General features: G+C 53.4%; 1 protein-coding gene across 1 annotated transcript in view; it reads right to left on the minus strand.

The window, feature by feature from the left end:
* LOC144944285 (scm-like with four MBT domains protein 1) overlaps positions 1–21169 on the minus strand; it is a 75317-nt gene that overhangs the window by 9751 nt on the left and 44397 nt on the right. Inside the window, exons 3-15 of the mRNA XM_078872310.1 lie at positions 14124–14218; positions 12792–13032; positions 12011–12099; positions 11033–11345; positions 10190–10284; positions 9607–9708; positions 7111–7360; positions 5760–5842; positions 5273–5390; positions 4239–4352; positions 3614–3656; positions 1387–1457; positions 715–854 (exon numbers count right to left, since the gene is read on the minus strand). Coding sequence (XP_078728436.1) covers positions 715–854; positions 1387–1457; positions 3614–3656; positions 4239–4352; positions 5273–5390; positions 5760–5842; positions 7111–7360; positions 9607–9708; positions 10190–10284; positions 11033–11345; positions 12011–12099; positions 12792–13032; positions 14124–14218 — 1754 coding nt within the window. The remainder of the gene's footprint in view (positions 1–714; positions 855–1386; positions 1458–3613; positions 3657–4238; positions 4353–5272; positions 5391–5759; positions 5843–7110; positions 7361–9606; positions 9709–10189; positions 10285–11032; positions 11346–12010; positions 12100–12791; positions 13033–14123; positions 14219–21169) is intronic.

The following is a 21169-nucleotide window of genomic DNA, read 5'->3' on the forward strand; positions in this document are numbered from 1 at the left end:
CCCCCTCCCCCCACAACCCCCTCTTCATCCCCCCACCCCATACCACCCCATCCCCCCCTCCTCATCCCTCCCTCCCTCCCCCTGACCAATTGTTCAGCCGTAGTGCGATTAAACTAAACTATGAAACTATTAACATTTTACCAGGTAATGCCCACCGAGCTATGTAGCCGTTTTTCAGAAGAGACCTGACCACAAATTATAGTAACAGCCATACGCCACGAAGTGACGGTGATGTCACCACTGCGCTTGTGCCAGGCTAGGTTCCCATGACAAGACAAAGACCCCCCCCCCCCATTATAGCTTCAACAGACTGTAGGGTCGAGTGCTGTTAGTGAGCGCCCATTAAGGCCGACACGGCACACGAAGGGGTGGGTGGTCAGCACCACGCCCGGCCGTCTTTGTCTCACTATTGGTGACATTTCCACACAGCAGCAGCTACTCATTTCAGGCTGAGCCGACCTCGGGGAGGCCAAGGACCGGTTCAGATGATCGTCACCGGTGTTGGCCATGAGCGGCGAATCGAACTCAGTTCGCCGGGTTCGTAGCGGAGCGTAGCACTAACCGCACCTCCAATTAGCGCGGTTGGCTACGTAGGGTGCGAAAGAAGTTCAACATACAAACATACATAATCGCTACGCTACCGCTCCCCTACGACGCACACGTGTGCGGGCGCCGTGGTGAGCCGGCGACGATCGTGTCTGCGCGTGGACGCACCTCCCGTAGCACGGCTACGCAGTTGCCAGGACCCACGGACTGCGGAAGCTCAGCGATGCGACCCTTGTTCAGGTAGCGGCCCGAGAAGCAGCGATGGTTGAAGAAAATCCGAGGGCAGCAGTACTTGCCAATCCCGGTGCCTGCGCACAGGACAATCGATTCCCTCGATTAGCATTCGCGATTAGCACCTCCGAGTAACACGGTTGCCTACGTACGGTGTGGAAGAATTTCAACACACATACAAAGACATGGTGAGCACCAATCAAGGCCGGCAGACATAGACAAAGAATCCCCGTATAGCCTGAACAGACTGTTGGGGGTAAATGCTGTTAGCGAGCACCTATGAAGGCCGACACAGCACACAAGGGGGTGGGTGGCCAGCACCACGCCCGGCCGCCTTTGTCTCCCTAGTGGCGATGTTTACACACTGCACCAGGTAAACATTTCAGGCTGAGTCGACCTAGGGGAGGGCCCAGGACCGGTTCAGATAATCGCCACTGATGTTGGCCACGAGCGGGAATAAAACTCGGGTTGGTGGGTTTCGCACCGCAGCGCGACGCTAACCACCGCACAGATACATCCCCACAGAGACACACGCGTAAGCACAAGGACAAACACACAGACGTCAATACGCTTGCACAAAGACACACGGACGGAAACAAAAACGGCTACCCGTGTCTGACGCGTGAACCGTCAGGTCTTGGGCCTTTGGCTCGTCTTCCGTGGCCACGCTAATGGGTAACCTGCAAAAAATAAAAACAAACCACAATGCCCAAGTCAACAAGTGTGCCAACGGACCAAAGGCTACACAGAACACGACAGCAAATACTGGACAGTAACGTTTAACGTAACACTGTCAGTCGCAGGGTAAACCATGCGACAAGGTTGGAAGCACAGAGTTCTAACAGAGCTCTTTGCCAGAACACCACAGGACTTGTTATGCACCGTAAGTACGGGACTTTGGCCTATAACGATATCAATAAATAATCGTCAGACATCTCTCGCCAGGTACAAACTCAAAATAACTAATTTGTCCATGACTTTACGAACTTCCAGGAGCATGTGTTAAAGCGCGGATGAGTCTGATTTTGCTGATGAGGCTCTGGGCTAGAGTTTGGCTGCATAAACAAATGCCATCTGAAACCATTGGTCCAGAAAGCCCATAGAGGCTGATTAACTAAAATGTGGTTTATTTTACACTGAGAGATTTCCTTTGTTTAAGTTAATCATGGACAAGCAAGAGTGGGCATTGTTGGCAAGCTATCTCAATAGAAAGGGGGTGATGGCGAAATGGGCGAGACTGGTGAAGGAATATCAGGCGAAGAAAAAAGTCACCCGAGATGAAAGCACCACAGATATGGAGCCAAGAGATCGGCTCTTGTGCAAGAGTGAGATAGAAAGATGGTGATGGCATGGGAGAGGTTTTCATCCAGCAGTAAAAAATGTGTGCATGATGATGATGATGTCAGTTATGTCGCAATGTAGATATGCACGGAATCGGGGCCCCACCCCTGCTTGATTTGATATTCAAATATTTAATTTGTTAATTAATTGCAATCATTGATAGCACTTTCAGTGGCTGCAAGGGTCACCCAAAACTACTGCACAGAGCACACAGGAACATCATCTATTCTCACATGCACAGTTCAATGTACACCTCCGACTAGCACGGTTGGGTAACGTACGGTGCGAAACAAGTTCGACACACGTACACACGTGGGCACGCGCGAGCGGCCTCACGCGCACCGTTCAGTCCGTGACACACCGTTCACATTACATGCCCGTGATCCCTTCATGGGTCAGTACCCACCCCCCCCACCCCCCGTGGAGACTACGCAGAAGCAAAGCTTCCTCTGAGCAGTGGGGAGTCTTAATCCCCATTCTCACGTCCACGCAGCAAGTGTCTTGGCCGGGGGATTTGCGCGGAGCCGGTAGCCGAGTCGGCGCGTGTCCGCATGGGGGAAACTGGAGATGTCAGACATCCTCCTGACCCCTTATGAGTGCAGGCAGTCTGGTTGGGAGGGTTGCCACCCTCTCAAGCACAAAACACCAGGATATACCAAAAGTCAGTGATTTCTTTCTCAAAATGTACAATGTGCCGGTGCTCATCTCCTTGCACACGGCCCTGAGCGGCAGACATTCCACATTCCTGTGGCGAGGGCGAGTCTCTCCATTGGACACCCGCCGATGACTACCCCGCCACAGCGGTGGACATTCCACATTCCTGTGGCGAGGGCGAGTCTCTCCATTGGACACCCGCCGATGACTACCCCGCCACAGCGGTGCTGCTTAAGTGACGACGAGCAGCGTCAACCCACAACCACCACCGCCACCCGGATCCCCACGCCCCTCCCCACGCCCCTCCCCACGCCCCTCCCCCGCCCCTCCCCCGCCCCTCCCCCGCCCCTCCCCCGCCCCTCCCCCGCCCCTCCCCCGCCCCTCCCCCGCCCCTCCCCCCAGTTGAGTGGGACACTCGCGGAGGAGGGGAGAACGACGTGTGAATTACGACGTTTCAGGCAATGGACCTTCTTCATTTCAAAGGGCCATTGCCAAAAATGACACCTGCTGTGTGTATATATACATTGTTTCCTTTCAAGGCAGCGTCATTGACAGATGCATCGAGTGTTTCGTGAACTGCACTTGCGCCCCCCTTGCCAATGCAGCAGCAGCAAATAATATGTCCAAGTGGAAAAACGCATTGTCTTGAGCGGTGTTATGTAGCAGTACTATATTACTATCGTCCTCACTGCAAGGCAACCGACAAAAAAGCAGGACTTTGAATGGTCTTGGGAAGACTTGCACATTCCGCGTGAATATGAACGCGAAATCCGCCGCACGGTTGCAGCCTCAACGCCAGGTGAGGCAGCAACCGTGGCGAGCTGGAGAAGCGGCAACTTACTGTTTCTCCGGCTGCACGACGGCAATCTTTTTCTGAGCTGGGACTGCAAATACAAGAGACAACACAGGGGGTAAGCGGGCGCTCGCTCGCTCGGCGTGCAAATCATCACGCTCACGGCGCTCAGGGGGAAACGCCTCTACAAGCGATCGCGACGCTGAATTCCGCCGGCCGACGCGTCAGCAGTTCATTTATTCTCATTTGCAGTGCTTAAGGGGGGTGGGGGGGGGTGAGCCTGTGCCGCATGGGCTAACAACAGCCCAGACAGCCCGCACAGCCCAGACAGCCCGCACAGCCCAGACAGCCCGCCACAGCCCGCACAGCCCGCCATAGCCCGTAACAGCCCGTAACAGCCCAGACAGCCTGCCACAGCCCACACAGCCCGCGCGTACCCCTTCCGCATACATTTTCTGCCCTCGCAGCTCGTGCGAGTCACAGAGTCGCGGATAATCAATCCGCGGCCGTTAATTACGTTGTCTACAGGCGGCGAACCACAGGCGCAGCGTTGTTTTATTCTGCGCAGCTCTTTGTCAAGTAACTTCGGACGTACAATAGGGGGTAGGGGAGCAGGGGAGGGGTAGGGGAAGAAGAAGGATGGGGGAGGGAGGCGAGCGGCAGGGAAGCTTACAGATGGCCTTGGTGGGCAAGCACAGGGGGTAGCCGTTGGTTTCACACCAGCCCACTGGGAAGATGTCCATAGACTCCACGTCCACAATGCAGTCTGGTAGAGGATTCTTCAGACCTGGGTAGCGACACGGTCACAGGTAAACTACTAATACTAAAACTAAACTATTTTATTTTTTATTTTACCAGGACCAGGTAAGGCCCACTTGAGCTAAGTAGCTCTTTTTACAGAAGCGACCAGCCCACAAATAATAGCTTTAACGAAGGCGGCTTATCACGTGGAAATTTATAGCAGCCAAATGCTCTAAAAGGCACGGTGATTCTAAATGTGGAGAAAAAAATCGGAGGACCCGGAGAAAAATCCACATGACCACAGGGAGAAAATGCAAATTCGGCAGGCGTCAGGGTCGGGATCGAACCCACGACCTCCTGCGTACCAGGCGAGAGGGTTATCGTCTCACCACGCCGGCGTCCCAGGTATGCAAAACTTACAAATATTCCGCCAAGCACCAAGACCAGGCACAGGACCTTCTGTTCGTCTGCCTTTGACCGACGGCCTTTCCATCATGGAGAAGAAGCGACGAGCTCGGCTTGTGCGCAGGTGCTGGATGGATTGTTGCATTACAAGACCGAGAGATATAGCCGTGGCGTGGAGAACATTTGTATGTCTGTAGAACTTCTTACGCACCGTACGTAGCCAACCGTGCTAATAGGAGGTGCGGAGACCAATGGGAGGTGTGGGGACTTCAACCATCAATGGGAAGATCTTGGCTTACGGTAATGCCGCTTAGCAGCAACGAAACGTGAGAATGGTCAAATGCACCCGGACGTGAATATGTGACAAAGGACAGAAACTGTAATTAACTACAATGTCAGTTACAGATGGTGCAATAATTAATGCGAGCACTTGCCTCAACAGTCTGTGAAGGCAATACGGGGAAGACCTTTGTCTTTGCATGTGTGCGAGTCGTGTGCCGGGTTAGGCTGCGTGACAGCCCCTGGGCTGATGCTTTGCGGGGGGCGGATCGATCGACGCACCTTCCAAACGCAGCCAGACAAGCCTCCCGCGCACGCGCACCACGGAAGCCACGCAGATCTCAGACGGCTGCAGGGGATTGGCCGCCTCCAGCCTCATGCCTTCCTGGAACTCGTGCTCCTGCGCCATCCATCCGCATCCGCACACGGGGCACACAAGCAGGACACGTCACGGGCGACCATTCGTCTTGGCGAGAGCGGTAGTAGCAGCGGTGTCGTCAACCTTGGCAAAAACCCCATGCAGCGCTAACCCGATAGATTGGCACCGTTACGGGCTCCGCTACTAACAGGGGCATTTCCAAAAAACACCACCACCAACGGGATCGGCGCCAACTCCGTCGCCGCCACGGGACACGGGAGTAGCGGCGCCGTGTTGGCCGTTATTGCGTTGTTTAAACGATTCGTGAATTTGGCAAATTCCCGAGGGAAGAGATTTTAAACGGCCGTGATGGCATGGCGACGCGGCCGCGCTCGGCTGGGAGGGACTCACGGCAGGGAAGCGGTGGAGTGGCGCAGGCTCGGCACCGCAGACCTTCAGGTACTCAGCCCAGTCAAAGTCGTGGCTGCTGAAGCCTGAGGAGGGGCGGGGGGGGGAGAGCCGGAGGTCTCGTTACAGCCAACGAACGCAGCAGGGACAACGTCGATAACAATAATTTTTTAATATCGCCTGATGAGGCTGGTTGCAATCGCCAGCGAAACATCGCAGTAACCGAAGTGTAAATGGTGTGGGTTTATACTAACTGGCACGTTTTGGTTTGTGACAAACCTTACCGATTGACTGTGTCGGGTGGTGGCGGGTTTAACGACACATTTATATTTACACAATCTGACCCAAAAAAAACTTCATTATGGATTATAATAATATTTTAAAAAACTGTGTGCAACGAGATGCGATGCTTGATAGGAAAGTCTGAATAGAGCAATGATTGAACTTGACAAAGCTGTGATTTTTACGCGTGGTCTTCTGAAGATGAAAAGGCACTGGATAAAATGATGTTCCAAGGATCTTATCCTTGCCCAGAAAACAATGCTCTTTGTCTTTGCTACCCAGACCCGGGGCACACATCACTTCATTGTCACTTGGACCTACTTTCCTTGCGAGAGATTCTTTAACTGTGGGAACGTTCAGAGGGCACTGGGAGTTAGGTCTGGTTATTGTGGATTTATCCATGGCTTTTCTGGACTTTGAGAAATTAGTTTCAATCATTAAAAAAAAGTCAATTCGTTTTGATAACAAACACGACTGAAAACAGCGTCAAAACACGACAAATTTAAAATGCCAAAGGCCAATCATTTGCCCAGGAAAGCTTCCCTCTCAATCAGCTGGTTCCTACATCGAGTGCATGACATGCATGCGAGCAGGTGCCGCTCGAGTACCTGCACACTTTCATTCACAAATCCACTTTGCTCTGTTGCCATCTCTCGGCCACATCTTGCAGCTCGGCAAGATTGGACGTTTTCGTACGACTGTGGTGGCCGTGCGACAGCCACCACAGCCAAGCAGACTACTAACATCACCGATTCTCTCTCCCAAGTTCTTTAAAAAAAAAAAACCTTTCCTCAAATCAAGAAGCACGTCGAACTTCCCCTCCCTCGTCATCCCACCATGCCCTCTCCCCCCCATTTAAATGTTCAACTTCTCCCCGACGTGGGGCAACACCGAGTCCCCCCCCCTCCTCCCACATACGGCTCAGCTGCGTTGGGACGGGTCCCCGCGATCTTCGACTCCCGTGCGACGGGCTGTAATGGGCTCGCGTTGTGTAAAAAAATACAAATATAATAAGCACATCGATCTGTCATTATCATCATTACTACTAACGACTACTATGCGAGAGTCGGACCTTGCGGAGGCTCGAGGGTGGCGCCGTTCTTGAGGCTCCACTGCACGGGCAGGATGCTGGGGCTGTCGGTGTGGCACACGAACGGCGCCCCCGCAGCCTCGGGCCCTCCGGCCGATCCGTGTCGCCGCACCGCCACGGTGCCGCCCCCGCCACCGCCGGACGCGCCGAGGGTGGCGATCGCGTCGAGCCCCGCGGCTCTGCTCGCCCGCGGCTCGTCCACCGCCACCACGAAGTACTTATCGCTCAGCACCTGCACGGGGGGCGGGCAAAAGACAAAGGTCCCCCGATATAGCCTCGACAGACTGTTGGGACAAGTGCTGTTAGCGAGAAGCAGCGCCTATCTAGGAAGGTCACCTCTGTCTCCCTCGTGGTGATGTTCACTGCACACCGCACCAGGTACTTATTTCAGAATGAGTTGACCTTGGGGAGGGCCGGGATCAGCTCGGATAATCGTCACTGTTGTTGTTGGCCGCGAGTGGGTATGGAACTCTGGTCGCCGGGTTTGTAGCGCAGCGGGAACACACGCGGGAGCGATCGCGTGCACGCAATCGCAAGGCGCACGCATACACGGCATATGCACGCACGCAGCTGCTTGCGGGGTTCACGTACACGAGCCCATCTGAGTGATGCACGAGTTGATGAAGCGCTCATCGCTGTGAGAGTTCCGAATGGAGATGTTTTTTTTTTATTCACGAGGTGACGCAGGTGGCACAATCGGTATGCAATTGGGGGGGGGGGGGAGGAAAAGAAGACAAGAATATCCAGCCAAGCAGCCTGGATGGCAAACATCCAAGAGTACAGAGTGGCAGGATATCGTGGTTTAAATTCAGATATATTTAATGCGTGCAGCTCGCTCGTTTTCAGCTCTGCCAAGAGGACTCTCACCATGTCACATGCTGGTGACTTTATTGAGATTCCACTTACTCGTTTAGAAGGGGGGAGGGGCTGCTGCTATAGTGGCTGATGAGAAAATATAGTCGATGAAAAATTGAATCACCCTCAAACTCTAATGGGCGCTCGATTGCACCAGACGTTGGGGTGTTAAAGCGGCATTTTTAACCAAAATCCAGTTCCAACGTTCTCTCAAGCAGCTCGGTACAACAGCTTGGGTTTTCCCATTTGTGGAGGCCCCTCGGGGGAATTTTGCACTGATGAGTATTTTTCACGAGGCATGAAAGCCGCTTGTTCTCGGCGTGCGCCGATACATTTTCATGCGTCCCCAACTTCAATCCCCGCAAGTCACGTGGCTTGACGGAGGAGGCGGCGCCGGCATTGGTGAGACATTCACCCCAGCAGTGGATGGGCCATAGTGGCCGAAAATGATTGCATGGCTCAGAACCAATGAGGTGGTATAATTGGTCATAAAAAAAAAATGTTGGAGGATATATTATTATTATGTTTAGCATTGTGATCATCACACCTGGAGTCCAGCAATTTGGAGGCGAGGTGGTGTGGGCCACAGAGGTCACAGTGGACGTGACCTCTGGGTTGCCGACTTATCCATTCGTATTTTAGCATACTAACCCATATTTGTGCATCTCTCCAGGTCCTCTCAAGTGTTCATATGAACCAACATTTCAAGCAGCACAATTCAATACTCAAATGTGGCTCTCCTGGAGAGATAAGTGAGAGATGCAAGCACTGTTATTGACTCTTTTTCTACCCTTCTCCGCCCGTCTTTCGCAAATCAACCGGCTCTTCGGACTCTCCTCCCTCTGTCTCTCTCGAAACAAATGCAAATCACGAGTAGAATTGGTAATCGCGCCATTGTCATAGCCCCAGGCTATCACGAAAGGTGCAATGTTTCACATGCAAACAGTCTGCAGTAGCTTCACAGTCGAGGGAGCAATGTCGTTATGTGGGTTTATCCAATTTGATAATTTGGCGAGCCATTTTCCTAAATCGTATTATAAAAGCATGGCATTCCGCTTGTCCGTCAACTAAATTATGAGAGCCTTTCAAAAGGCCTGAATGAGAAAGTTAAAGAAACTGGAACCCCCCCCCCCCCCCGTGCCAGATGTGGGGGTAAAAAGTTGATCCAACAGGTTTCCAAAAGTTGTCGACCCCACACACCCCAAAAAATACAGTGAGCGAGTAGTGGGGGCAACGGGCGAGGCGTCCAGTGCCTCGAAGTCTTCGGCAGGAGCTAGAATAAGTTGGCCGTAGGCCGCCGACAGTTGAGTTTGGCAAATTTTAGATCCTGACACAGGCACATATGGCTAACTTTTTCTGTTTAACTTTAAACATCCACTGTGAAGCAGACAAAGATGATTATGTTTTGGTTAATACGTCCACAGTATTAACCAGGGCAGCCTACTGGGCTCGAACCGTGAACCTCTGCAACGAGCGGCGAACGCGCCCGCCGCTCCGCCGTGTCGTGGAATACGGTGGTGGTTGGTTTGGGGATTTGGGGTGGGGGGGGAGGGGAGGGGAATATCGTCGGACTTGACTTTGCCACTGCCCGACCACCGTCACAAGCTTGGGGACGGCCCGTACCGTGGCGACCGTGGCTGGGGAGATGCAGAAAGGGCTGGCGGGGTGCACGGCCTCCAGCTTCATGCCCGGCACGAGACGGTGGCTCCGCACTTCGGCACGCTCCTTCAGACACAAAGACAAAGTTGGCACCCCCCGACCCACGTATAGCCTTAACAGACTCTTGGGGCAAGTGTTGTTAGCGAATAGCACCGTTAAAAGGCCGGCACGGCACACGAGGGTACGTGGCCAGAACCACGCTCGGCCGTCATGTGTGTGTGTGCGTTGGGAGCGATAGTGTAATGGTGAGCGCGCACTGCGCTCCAAACCCGGCGAGCCGAGTTCGATTCCCACCCACGGCCAAAACCAGTGACGATTATCTGAACCAGTCCTGGGCCTCCCCTACGTCGACTCAACCGCAAACGAGTACCTGGTGCGGTGTGTACAAACACTGCCACTGGGGTGACAAAGGCGGCCGGGCGTGGTGTTGGCCACCCCCCCTCGCGAGCCGTGGCAGCCTTCATAGGTGCTGCTCGCTAACAGCACCTACCCCAACAGTCTGTTAATAGCTCCACGGGGGTCTTTGTCTTCGTGTAAGCACACTTACTTTAAAGATCTCTGGTGACAGGAGCGGCTCTTTCTTCTCGTACACAGAGCAAAGGACGGACTTCCACTCCTGCTCAGACTTCATCGTCTTGATGGCTGCGCAGGGAAACGAACAGGAACAGTATCGATCAATCAGCCGCAATGTATTATTATGTTCATCGCAACACAAACTTGGTGGCAGATTTGATCAACGCATCGGCAATGAAGGTATAAAATCTTTGTAAACGCAATAATCTCGTCGGGTGGCGGAGGGCTGACGTCAAGAATGTTGGCATAAGACTACCACGTGGCCTAACCCCCAATAAACAAATACAGATCATCACACTGGCTATGGAAGTTAAACATATATAAATTGTTCACGCAGTAATCCCTCGTTTCACGCGGCGGATGCGATCCCGATAGGTGCCACGTTAAGAAAAAACTGCGTTAAGCAATGTGCAACGATGTGCATTCTGCACTGTAACGGTGCGGCGTTCCACGTTAGAACGGTGGGGAGTCCTTCGTTATAACGGCGAAACGTTCCACGTTAGAACGACGTGCATTCCGCACTGTAACGGTGGGCCATTCTCCATTAAAACGGTGGGCCATTCCCCATTATAACGGCGAAACGTTCCACGTTAGAACGACGTGCATTCCGCACTGTAACGGTGGGCCATTCTCCATTAAAACGGTGGGCCATTCTCCATTATAACGGTGGGGCGTTCCCCGTTATAAACGGCGCGCCCCTATCCGCGAAAACGCCTCGCCGCGCGAGCACCGCCGCTCGTTAAAGCGAGCCACTCGCCGCTAGCCAGCACGGAACCCAGAGGCCGCGAACCCATCCCGGCGTCGTTTGCCGCGTCACCTGCGGGAGGCTCCAGCACGCACTGGCTGCGCTGTGCCCAGCCCAGGGGGTGCAGGCGCGGGTGCAGGTAGAAGAGCCACCGATCGTACTTTCCGCCGTGCAGCTCGCCCAGGCCGCAGTAGCGCAGCCTCAGCCGCCCCCCCACGTTGTGCGTGACCAGGACGGGCCAGCAGCGTGGCGGTGGGGAGGGGCTCTGCGGGTGGGGGCGCGCCAGGTGGGGGTGCTGGTGGGGGCTGGAGTCCCCCCGGTCGTCGAATAGCTCCAGCACGGAGCCCGGGACGATCAGCTCCATCGGCGGCTTCCCTCGGTTCGGCTGCGCAAAACACGAAGGCAAAGAGACCACACACCCCACACCCCACCGTGTCGCCTTAACAGACTGTTGGGGCAAGTGCCGTTAGCGAGCAGCACCTATGAAGGTCGGCATGGCACACGAGTGAGTGGGTAGCCGGCACCACGCCCGGCCGCCTTTGTCTCCCCAGTGGCGATGTTTTACTACACACCGCACTATGTACTCATTTGTACCTGGGCCTCCTGTAAGTCCACACAATTTTATTCCCAAGGTGATTGTCTCATTACAGATTGTGCACGGTGTTCAACCACCACACGGCAGGTAAAGACACTTCTATGTCTGCATTTTCCTCGCACAGTTCAACTGGAGAATTTCCTTCCATGGTCTCGTTTTCCCAAGCTCTTATAACAACAACAACAATAATGATAATCTCACGATACCTGTAAACAATCTCATCTAGAACAACTTTGATGATCATGCTGTTTTGTCATTGTCAATAATGGGCATTTGGGCCTGCGCTCGTCTACTGTTTAAAAAATTTTTTATTTAAAAAAAAGTTCCGTTCAGATGAAACTCGGTTGAGACCGCTGGACGACGGCATGGACGCAGCGAAAAAGGAAACGGCGTAAGCGAGTAAACATCTCGCGCGCGGCGGCAACGCAGAGGGATGTGGGTGGTGGGGCTCTCACCCCTTCCAGGAGGCTGGATGGAGCCGTCCTCGCGCCCGTCAGCGTCTTGATGAGGAACGCACCCCAGTCTTTGTACTTCTCCTTGATGGCTGTTGGACAACGCGGACAAACCGAGACCGGGCTCGAACAGAACTCCCGTGCGAACGTTCAGATTAAAAAAAATAAAAGTTACCAACGCTTCCCGATCGTCGGACAACAGCCGACAATTTAATTGGCACACAGCCAGTTTGCGAGAAGAGCCAAATCGGCTACAATTCTCTCCGGTTGGGTCACTCTATTCGGACAGCAAGCGCCGACCCTCACACCCTTCGTCTCCCCAATGCTGATGTTTTCACACACCACACCGGGGTAAAACATTTAATGCTGACTGGACGCGTCAGATAACCATCGAACTTGAGCCGCCAGATTCGTAACCGCTACGTGACCGCTCCCAACACCCCCAACACGTGCTCACACACACACACAAAGACTCCCCCCCACCCCATATAGCCGTAACAGACTGTTGGTGCAAGTGCTGTTAGCGAGTGCACACACACAAGTGCTCATGAACACATAAGCACACACGCACACGCACGCGCAAGCAAACGCAAGCGCACACACGCACACACGCACACACGCACACATGCGCGTATGCACACATACTCAAGCACGCACGCGCACACACACGCACGCGCAAGCACGCGCGTAAGCACACACAAGCGCACACACGCACACACACGCACACATGCGCGTAAGCACACACACGCACATACACGCACGCACGCGCGTGCGAGGATCTCACCCTCGGGCGGCTGCAGCTCGTTGCCGGTGAGTGCGCACCACCCGACGGGATGCAGGTCGGCAGTGCGCACGTCGCACCAGAAGTCGGCGCTCCGGTCGGCGCAGTAGCCGGCGTAGCGCAGCAGCAGCAGCTGCCCGCACGTGGTCACCACCTCGGCCACCCAGTAGGTGCCCGTCCCCCCGCGGTTCCTCACCTCGAATTTCATCCCGGCGGCGAAGCCGCTCTGCAGGCTCCGCTCCACCTGCGAAGGGGGTCCGTCGCGCGCCGTCGGACACCGCGTCGTTTCCTCACCCCCTCCCCCCCCCATCCCCCTCTCCATGAATGGACGGGGTCTGGCTCGAGGGCTTGGTTGGTTGGGTGTCCGCAAGCGGCAAGCGAGTGTTGGTAGGCGCAAGGGTAAACGAGGGCACGGGCGAAACGCGCTGCAGCTGCTCGCTCGCTCGTGCCACTGCTGGCAGCAGAGAGGCCTCCGGCGAGGCGGTGGTGTTTTGGAGGCTCCTCTTCCACGCCGAACAGACGTCTTGGAAGAGTTGGTGTTCAGCACCCCACGCTTGACCGCGCCGCCACGCACGCGACCTGCCCATCGACTAACCGTGGTCTAACCCAATTACGCCGCTCAATGGGCAGAGGGGGGGGGGAATTTGAGACGCTCGGCCCCCCCATAGTTTTAACTGCGGCACCAGGAGACGGAATCGATCCGGCAACCTGGACTTGGATTGTCCGGTGTGCCGACCGTTACACCGCGGCAGCTCCCTGCCGGTAGATGTCTCACCGAGTGCCTGGCCAAATTTTAATTCATGCACGAGAAGAGAGTCAAGTTCGCAGGCGTCTCTCCGGACAGGCCCAGATGCCATCCAGGTACGGTTCAGATGTACCGTCACGCCTCTTGGTCATGCCCGGATATATACAAATTTTACTCAGATATAACGAACGTTTCTTTAGCGATGTCTGCGGCACTAGGCAAACCTACGGGGGCCCTGCACCAAACGGTGCATCAAAACACCAGCACGCACTGCTGCAAACCTTCAACAACACTGCTGGGAAGACCTTCCTGGCAAATTCTACATTCCCATGGTGGGTGCGAGTCTATGCACAGATACAACCGCCGATTGACTTCCCACAAAGTTGTAACGGTTTTGCAAACTTCAGGAGGGATGACGGGCTTGCGAGCCGATCTCCCTGACAAGAATTTTAACTCGTGACCTCCTCAACGCGCGGGGGGGAGGGGGCTGGGGGGTCATGCACTCTTAACCGCCGTGCCACTCATCCAGACGCAGTGCGTGAAATGACATCAGGGTGCGTTGCGTTGAGGCGGACGCAGGGGAGACTTACGTGCTTGAAGGCCGTGTGAGGGACGGGTGTTGCGCCGCACTCTTCCAGGTATTCGTCCCAGTTAAACTCGACCTCCTCGGCACTGCACACCTCATCTGCGCGGCGGGACAGCCACCACCGGCAATCAACGGCGACGCTCGTTTCGATACAACCACCCCGAAAAAATCGACTCGAGACGCAATCCCAAATAAACAGGCAACCGGGGACGTACGAAGCTGCAGACTCTCTCCCTCTAAAAAAAAAACTCAACATTTCAAGAGCCGTGATGCATTGTATGGTGAATACGAGATGGTGGGTCCTAAGTAAACAACGCGTCACGAAGCAGCAGTCCTCAAAGAGCCGCACGCGGCTCCGGAGAAACGAGATTGCCGACCCGTGCTCTAAACTCTTAGCTCCTCGCACCAGCAAGGGGGCAATGAGTCCACTCGGTGACAATCCACAGCACAATCCCAACTTCTCACACAAGCCAGGGAACCTTCGGGGGGGAGGGCAGGGGTGGGGGAATTTATAGCAGCCAAATACTTTGTACGCATGTTTCTAGATGTTTGTTGTTGCCGTTTGGTCGACAATTAACGTGAACATATCCTTGTCGTTGGGCCAACTCGCACGGACTGCCCTGCTCAATCGGGAGAGGCAGAGGGACTCCGAGAGAGAGACTCCACTCGAAATCGGGAGAGACAGAGAGAGTCATAAATCTTCTTCTTCTTGGTTCTTTCGGTAAAGTCACGTAGAAGGGAAGTAATAAAATAATAAAAATAAAACTTCCCTTCTACGTGACTTTACCGAAAGAACCAAGAAGATGAATCCCTGCAGTCACGAAAGCTTTAAATCAAAATTTAGTCATAAATCTGGCGTTGCTTCTCCATCTCCACCCTACAATCAACAGAAGTGTTACGATTCTCGGCCTTTGCATTCGTGCGCGTCCGCGGCCCTGTACCTCTCGTGAAAACTACTGGACATCTGTGAAAAAGCTCATCAGATTTCTCAGGTATAAATACATATTCCGATTCCACTACGAGTTTTAAATCTCGTTGCTACGGCCCCGTTCGGACCGTCTCCCCTGGAATGTTTTGATTTGCGACGTCTGGATTGTCTCCAAGGTCTATCATTTGTTGCGTCTCGTAAAAGCTTTTACATCTCATCTTGACTCTACGCTTGTCGTCTTCACCGTCTCTGCCCTCTCCGTTTGTAGCAATGGGTGTCTCCTGCAAGCCCGCTATTTATTGTTCGTCTCATTCTGCATTCGTGGGGAGGTAGCCATATTTCAGGCAATTCCCACTTCTTCATCACACCTATTTATGTGCTTTCAAAAAGGCCCATTGCCTGAAACGTCGCCGATTATATATTTATTCATGTTTAAGGCCACGCACACAGCGTCACCGGCGAGTGTGTCGTGGTGTTATTTTTTTCGCCGTCAGCTGTGCTCTTGCACACGACCGCCAACGCGTCTCATTCAGCGTCAACGGCTACGCGAGAAAGAGATAAACATCACCCGCTCATTCACTCTGTCATCTCATCTCATTTTACATTCACGTCGAGAGCCTAAGCTCAAGGCGCCTTAGCTTAAGGCGCTCGATAATAGGGTTTAAAAGCGGTAACAACAACAGAGTGAATTAGATGGCAATGGCTTGTAAGGGCCGATGAATGAGTGGCCGTAACAGAGGCCACGTGGGGGACATGAAAGGGCTACAGGGGAGGGACGGGACGAGTGGAGGGGTGAGGGGAAGAAAGAGGAAGGGAATGGGCGATGGAGAAGAGGTGAGGATTTAAGAGAGGAATGGAAGGAGGTTAAGGAGAGGGACTGCTTCAAGTACAGGGGAAGTTGAACCCTTTTCTATTCCGATGGTGTACGTGTTACGTCACCGGTTTTCTTCAGACTCGGTTCCGATGACGTACAAGGCCATGCACGAGGGAGTGTGGCTGTTTGGCGCCAGCTACCACAGTGTGGTTATGTCGCTACAGTTCTCTGCGGTGAGTACAACGTCTTTAAAAACAGCGGCGCAACACCTCTCTAAATAAAATTAATGCTAACCGCTTGCCTGTTCTGAGATTCAGCGGTGAACGGGACACCCACCCTGCAACTTGCAGACGTCTCCGAACGGGAAAGGAGGTTAATTACCACAAACGAACGAATGAATCCTCACAAGCCCTAGCGAGCGCTCTGTATGCGAGAGTGAACGGCACGCTGAACACAACGCCCGTTGGGTTCACAGCTCGCGTTCGGGGGCACCCCGCGGCAGAACACGAGGCTCTTCCCCTCTCGTTCGGAGCACGCGAGGGGATGTGCGGTACGCGCACACAGACGGTACGCCATAGGGAGGGGAAAAAATATATAGAACGCGAGCCACACGGTGTTCCGCGTGTCAGCTCTTATTCTCAACGACAAGCGAATCTTTGAAAGCTCTTAGCCCTGGGGGTGTGGTGGGGGGGGGTAACGATGTCTCGAGTTCAATCGTGATGAGACACGCGGCGTCGCAAGTGAGCTGCGTGCGCGTGAATAATTACAAACGCAAAGGTGTAACGGTAAAGACGCAGCCCAGCAACGGTGCCTGCCGCGAAGTAAAATGCAAGGGTAAAGGGGCAGCCCTGCAATTACTCGCTCGCACCACGCACGGGCAGGGAGGCCCCGTCCACACGACGGGGAGCTCTCGACGAGGCAGAGAGAAAGAGACCGTTCCATGCTGGCCGCAAGTCTTGGAAGCAGTGGGAGTGACCCACACTCTACCCCACCATCGGCTTACTGTGAGTTACCCATGTATACTGCTGGTTGGACAGAGGAGGGGTCTGGGTGGGGGTGGGCACGACACAGTCAACGGTAAACAAATGTCAAACGGGCGAACAGAGTAAAAAAACACACCACTGGTGTTGATGTATCTATGTTGTGCGTCTCTCTCTGTGTGTCTCTGTGTTGTCTTTCTCTGCTTGCGTGTCTGTCTGTGTGTCTCCGTGTGTTTTGTCTCTCTCTCACATTTAGTTCTACCTGATGAGGACTGCTTGTGTTGCAATGGAAGCGTCGTATTCTATTATTTCATTTATTTTCTTTCTACGTGACTTTACCGAAAGAACCAAAGGGTAATTCCTGCCGTCACGAAAGCTTCTAATCAAGTTTGGATGATAAGTGTTTAGCAAGTGGGGGGAGGGGCTTTTCCAGTAGCTGGGGACTTCAAACACCAACCAGCCCCCCCCCCAACCACCCCCGACTTGTCAGAGGGCTGCCCCCGTTGATCACGAGAACCCTGCATCTGGAAGATGCTTTTGGATCATGGCTAATGCGGGCACACGCGAGAGGCAGCAATGCAAACTGGGTCACATTTGTTCAAACGCTTACCGAACGATTCGCGTGGGCCTCGATAAAAAACTCACGCCAGACAAGGCGCTGCATCCCCAGGGACGAGGTCTGAACCGCTTCACTCGCACGTCCCTCATCGGAGACCTCCGCCCTGGCCTAGGCCCAACTCTTTGCCAAATCACCGCTGGTGACGCTTGGCTCTGCGCTGCAATAATTATCCCATTCACTCCACAATGACAGATTGCGCTGCCGAGGCAAGAAGGCTGAAGAAAGTGCATCACCCCGAGAGTAGCTTAGAGGCAATTGAAGGATCTCACAAGTAGTTATATGATCTCTTTTTGCGGCTGTTTTCTAACATAAGTGCAAAATGAAAGCCTTCCCACGCCACGTCTTATCAGGGGGGGTGGGTGGAGTTTGTTTGACTATACTTCGCCAAACCGGTCCATGTGGGTTGATGAAGTCAGTGTACTTTAGACCAGTTTAGACACCGCTCGCCAATAATGTTAATCACGGGCCCGGAATCAAACCGTAGCTCAGTGCGAGAGTGCGTCAATGACTGTGCCACTGCTTCCGCACCCGAATGAAACATAAGTGCGGAGATAACGGTGATGATGAGGATGCTTGATGACAAGGACAGCAATGATCGCACGTGCGGAGTAACGCGCCGGCCAGAGAACAAGGCTGTCTATACATCTGCATCGCTGCGCACTCATTGGGAATGTGTGTGCTGTGCGAGTGACCGTTCATCGGCAAAAGGGGTTCCAACTCGAACCAACCTCGTGCAAAGAAATAAAGAAGGGATCCCGAATTGGCGCGAGGAGTTGGCTCGTACAGCTGGAGAGGCGGCGGCGGCCCAAACCCGGTCCCCAAAACGAGAACAGCTCGGTGTGGCGGGAGGCAGGGCGATTACAAACATCGCTCATTGGGTTCTCAGGATCTCTCCTCGCCCCCACCACCACCTCGCCAGCCGATGGACCGGTGGCACGCGCGGCAAGGTTAAAGCGTTGGCACAACCGCACACGGGAGCGGGAAATAAAACGCGTGCCAACGCGGGCGACGAGCGCCGTGCTCGAACACCGAAGCCGCCGCGCGCAAGTCGCCCTTCCCTCTTGCAAGCTGCTGGTGTCGAAGGTACGAGCCGCATCGCGCAAAGCCCTCGAGGGTATGTAACCGACGAAAGCCTTAACATGTCGCACTTGGGAAACATTTGTCCCATCGTCCCACCTCGTGAAGCGAGCAGCACAAGCCGCACACGCGTGTGTAGCCGCACACGCGTGTGTGTGTAGCCGCGCACACACGTGCACGCGCGGCCACGTCGTTGAGTGGAGCGGCGGTGCAGCGGGTCGGCGCACCACGCCCCGAACCCACCGACCCCCCGAGTTTCGATTTAATTCCCGCTCACGGCCAACATCGGTAACGGTCGTGGGCCTGACCTAGGCCAAGGCCGCATTAATTGAGCGGTGGAGCCGGTGGGGAAACATCAGCACTGGAGAGACAAAGGTGGCCGGGCGCCGCGCAGCCTTATTAGATGCTCGCCGACAGACAGCAGTTTCCTAAAAAGCCGACGGAGGCTGTGCAGAAGGGATCTTTGTCTCCGCCAGAGAGCTTGTTTGCGGTTTTGTGCACGCAGCATACATAGCTGTCATCTGCGGCTGCTGTTTGTTTGCAGAAGGGGAGGGTTGTGTCTCCCTCGTCAGCAAAAACCTGTAGCCATGCGGGACTTGTGGTGGTTTTGGGAGCCTCTAGTTAGGCCACAGGGCTGCAGTTCCTAATGGGTAGTTCCCTCTGGCAGATCTAAACAAGTGGTGGGGTGTAGAAGGCTGACCAAGCAATTGCCGTTATGTTTTATTTTGTTAATAATGGTGGGTGGTGGTGGTGGCGTTCACAAGAATCTAAAGAAGGCAAAACGTAAAATGTTCTGAAAATGCCAAAACCGCCCCCACTCAGTTTGAGAACACAGTGCTGTCTCGTTTGATTTGACATCTTGCCATTTTTCACCAATTACTTTCCAATTGTCTCATCAGCATCCAATCACTTTGGTTAACCATTTGTACTCGAGGCCGAATGCAATTAATTTTTTTACCAAGTGGCACTTTTTTCGTAAAACAAACTAGGTTCACCATCACAACGATGTGTGTTGAGCGTGAGAGCAAGGAGCAAGCGCCACCAAGGTCCCAGGCGTGACGGCGGGCTTCAGTGACCCATGGTCAAATTGGGTTCTCAAGTGCGTCGAGCAGCCAGACTCGTCGGCAATGACCTCCCGCCAACTGACTTTTGGGGTTTTCCACTTAACGTGGCGGTGGTACAGCCCTGAGGACGAACGATGGCAGTTCGACCGCGATGCGACGGACGTAACCCCAAAGCGGCGCGTGCAGGAAAGGTCAAAGGGCCCCTTTAGTTTGGATAAAAGCTCAGGGAGGCCGTTTTCCCACGGGACGATTCTCTAACCGGGAGTGGTAATGGAGTTGCTCTTCCAGAGTTCCAAGTGGCACCAGATGGTAATTTCTTCGTATCGTGACGGTCACGGTGTGGACTATTGAATTAAAGTCGGGGGGAGGGGGGGAAGGTGAAAAAAGTATGAGAAAATTAATACAATTGAGAGCAGGCCCTTTGGCAGTGGGTTGAATAAATAATATGGAAACAAACAACAAAAATGAGGTCAACTAATCACATGAGGGAAACAAAAACAACTGCAAGTTGTTAAAAAATTAAGAGGGGGGAAAAAGAGAAATGGCATAAAACACATGAGAACACGGAATGGTATGCAGTTTTAATGATCAATAAACGTGGTTTAAGTGCCCAAAATTCGCTGTGATCTGAGATAACCTTAGCAAAGTGAAGATAATTATTTTATAATAAGACGTGAATTCGTAGTTAGGAGCTGATAAAAAAAAAACTGTAATGGCCCATGAAGGTGCCATTCAATTCATTTTAGAAGGATTTTCTCGAAGGCCTGTTTCATTATGTTCGAAAATGTGCGTTACATGCATTAAACTAGTCTTAAACCATAATAAAAAGTCACGCATTTCGTGAACACCGTTGTTCATTCGCATGGCTGGGCTTCACGGTGATAATGGGATTTTCTCCCAACTCAATAAGGTCATACTACTCACCCCGGAGAACACTCAATTGCACCACACGCTGCATTTTACTGCCGTACTTGGCTTTGCAAATGGAATTGGTCTCATATTGTGCAAATAATAAACCATGTTTCTCGATTTAAAATAAATGCCTTTTGTCCACTCTTGTTGAAATGCGAGGTTTTTTTTTACAGCAGCCGCAGCCGCGACTTCACATCACCGAATACAGCATGCCAGCACCTGGGTGGCACACTGGCTACAGACATTGACTTGCAATCAGAACGTTGCAAAGTTTAATTCCTGGTCAGGGGAGTCCACTCGAGATCTTAATTGCTCCCGGATGGATAAAACTGACGCCAACTTGGTGCGAGTCAACACACGTCGTCTCAAGCATGGACTCATCCTCCGTCATAGGAATGTGGAATTTCCATCCACTGGTTCAAGGATTGAGCAGCAAATGATTTGGATTATCAAAAAGACACAAAGACAAACATCGCCCAAAAATCCTTAAACAGATTGTTGGGGCAAGTGCTGTTAGTGAGCACCTATGATGGTCAACACGGCACGCAATGGTGTGGCTAGCACCACACCCGGCCACCTTTGTCTCCCCAATAGGGAAGGCCCAGGACCTGTTCAGAAATTCGCCAGTGTTGTTGGCCAGGAGCGGAAATCGAACT

This window comes from Lampetra fluviatilis, chromosome 34 (genome assembly GCF_964198595.1).
Source record: "Lampetra fluviatilis chromosome 34, kcLamFluv1.1, whole genome shotgun sequence".
In the NCBI taxonomy this organism is placed as follows: Eukaryota; Metazoa; Chordata; class Hyperoartia; order Petromyzontiformes; family Petromyzontidae; genus Lampetra; species Lampetra fluviatilis.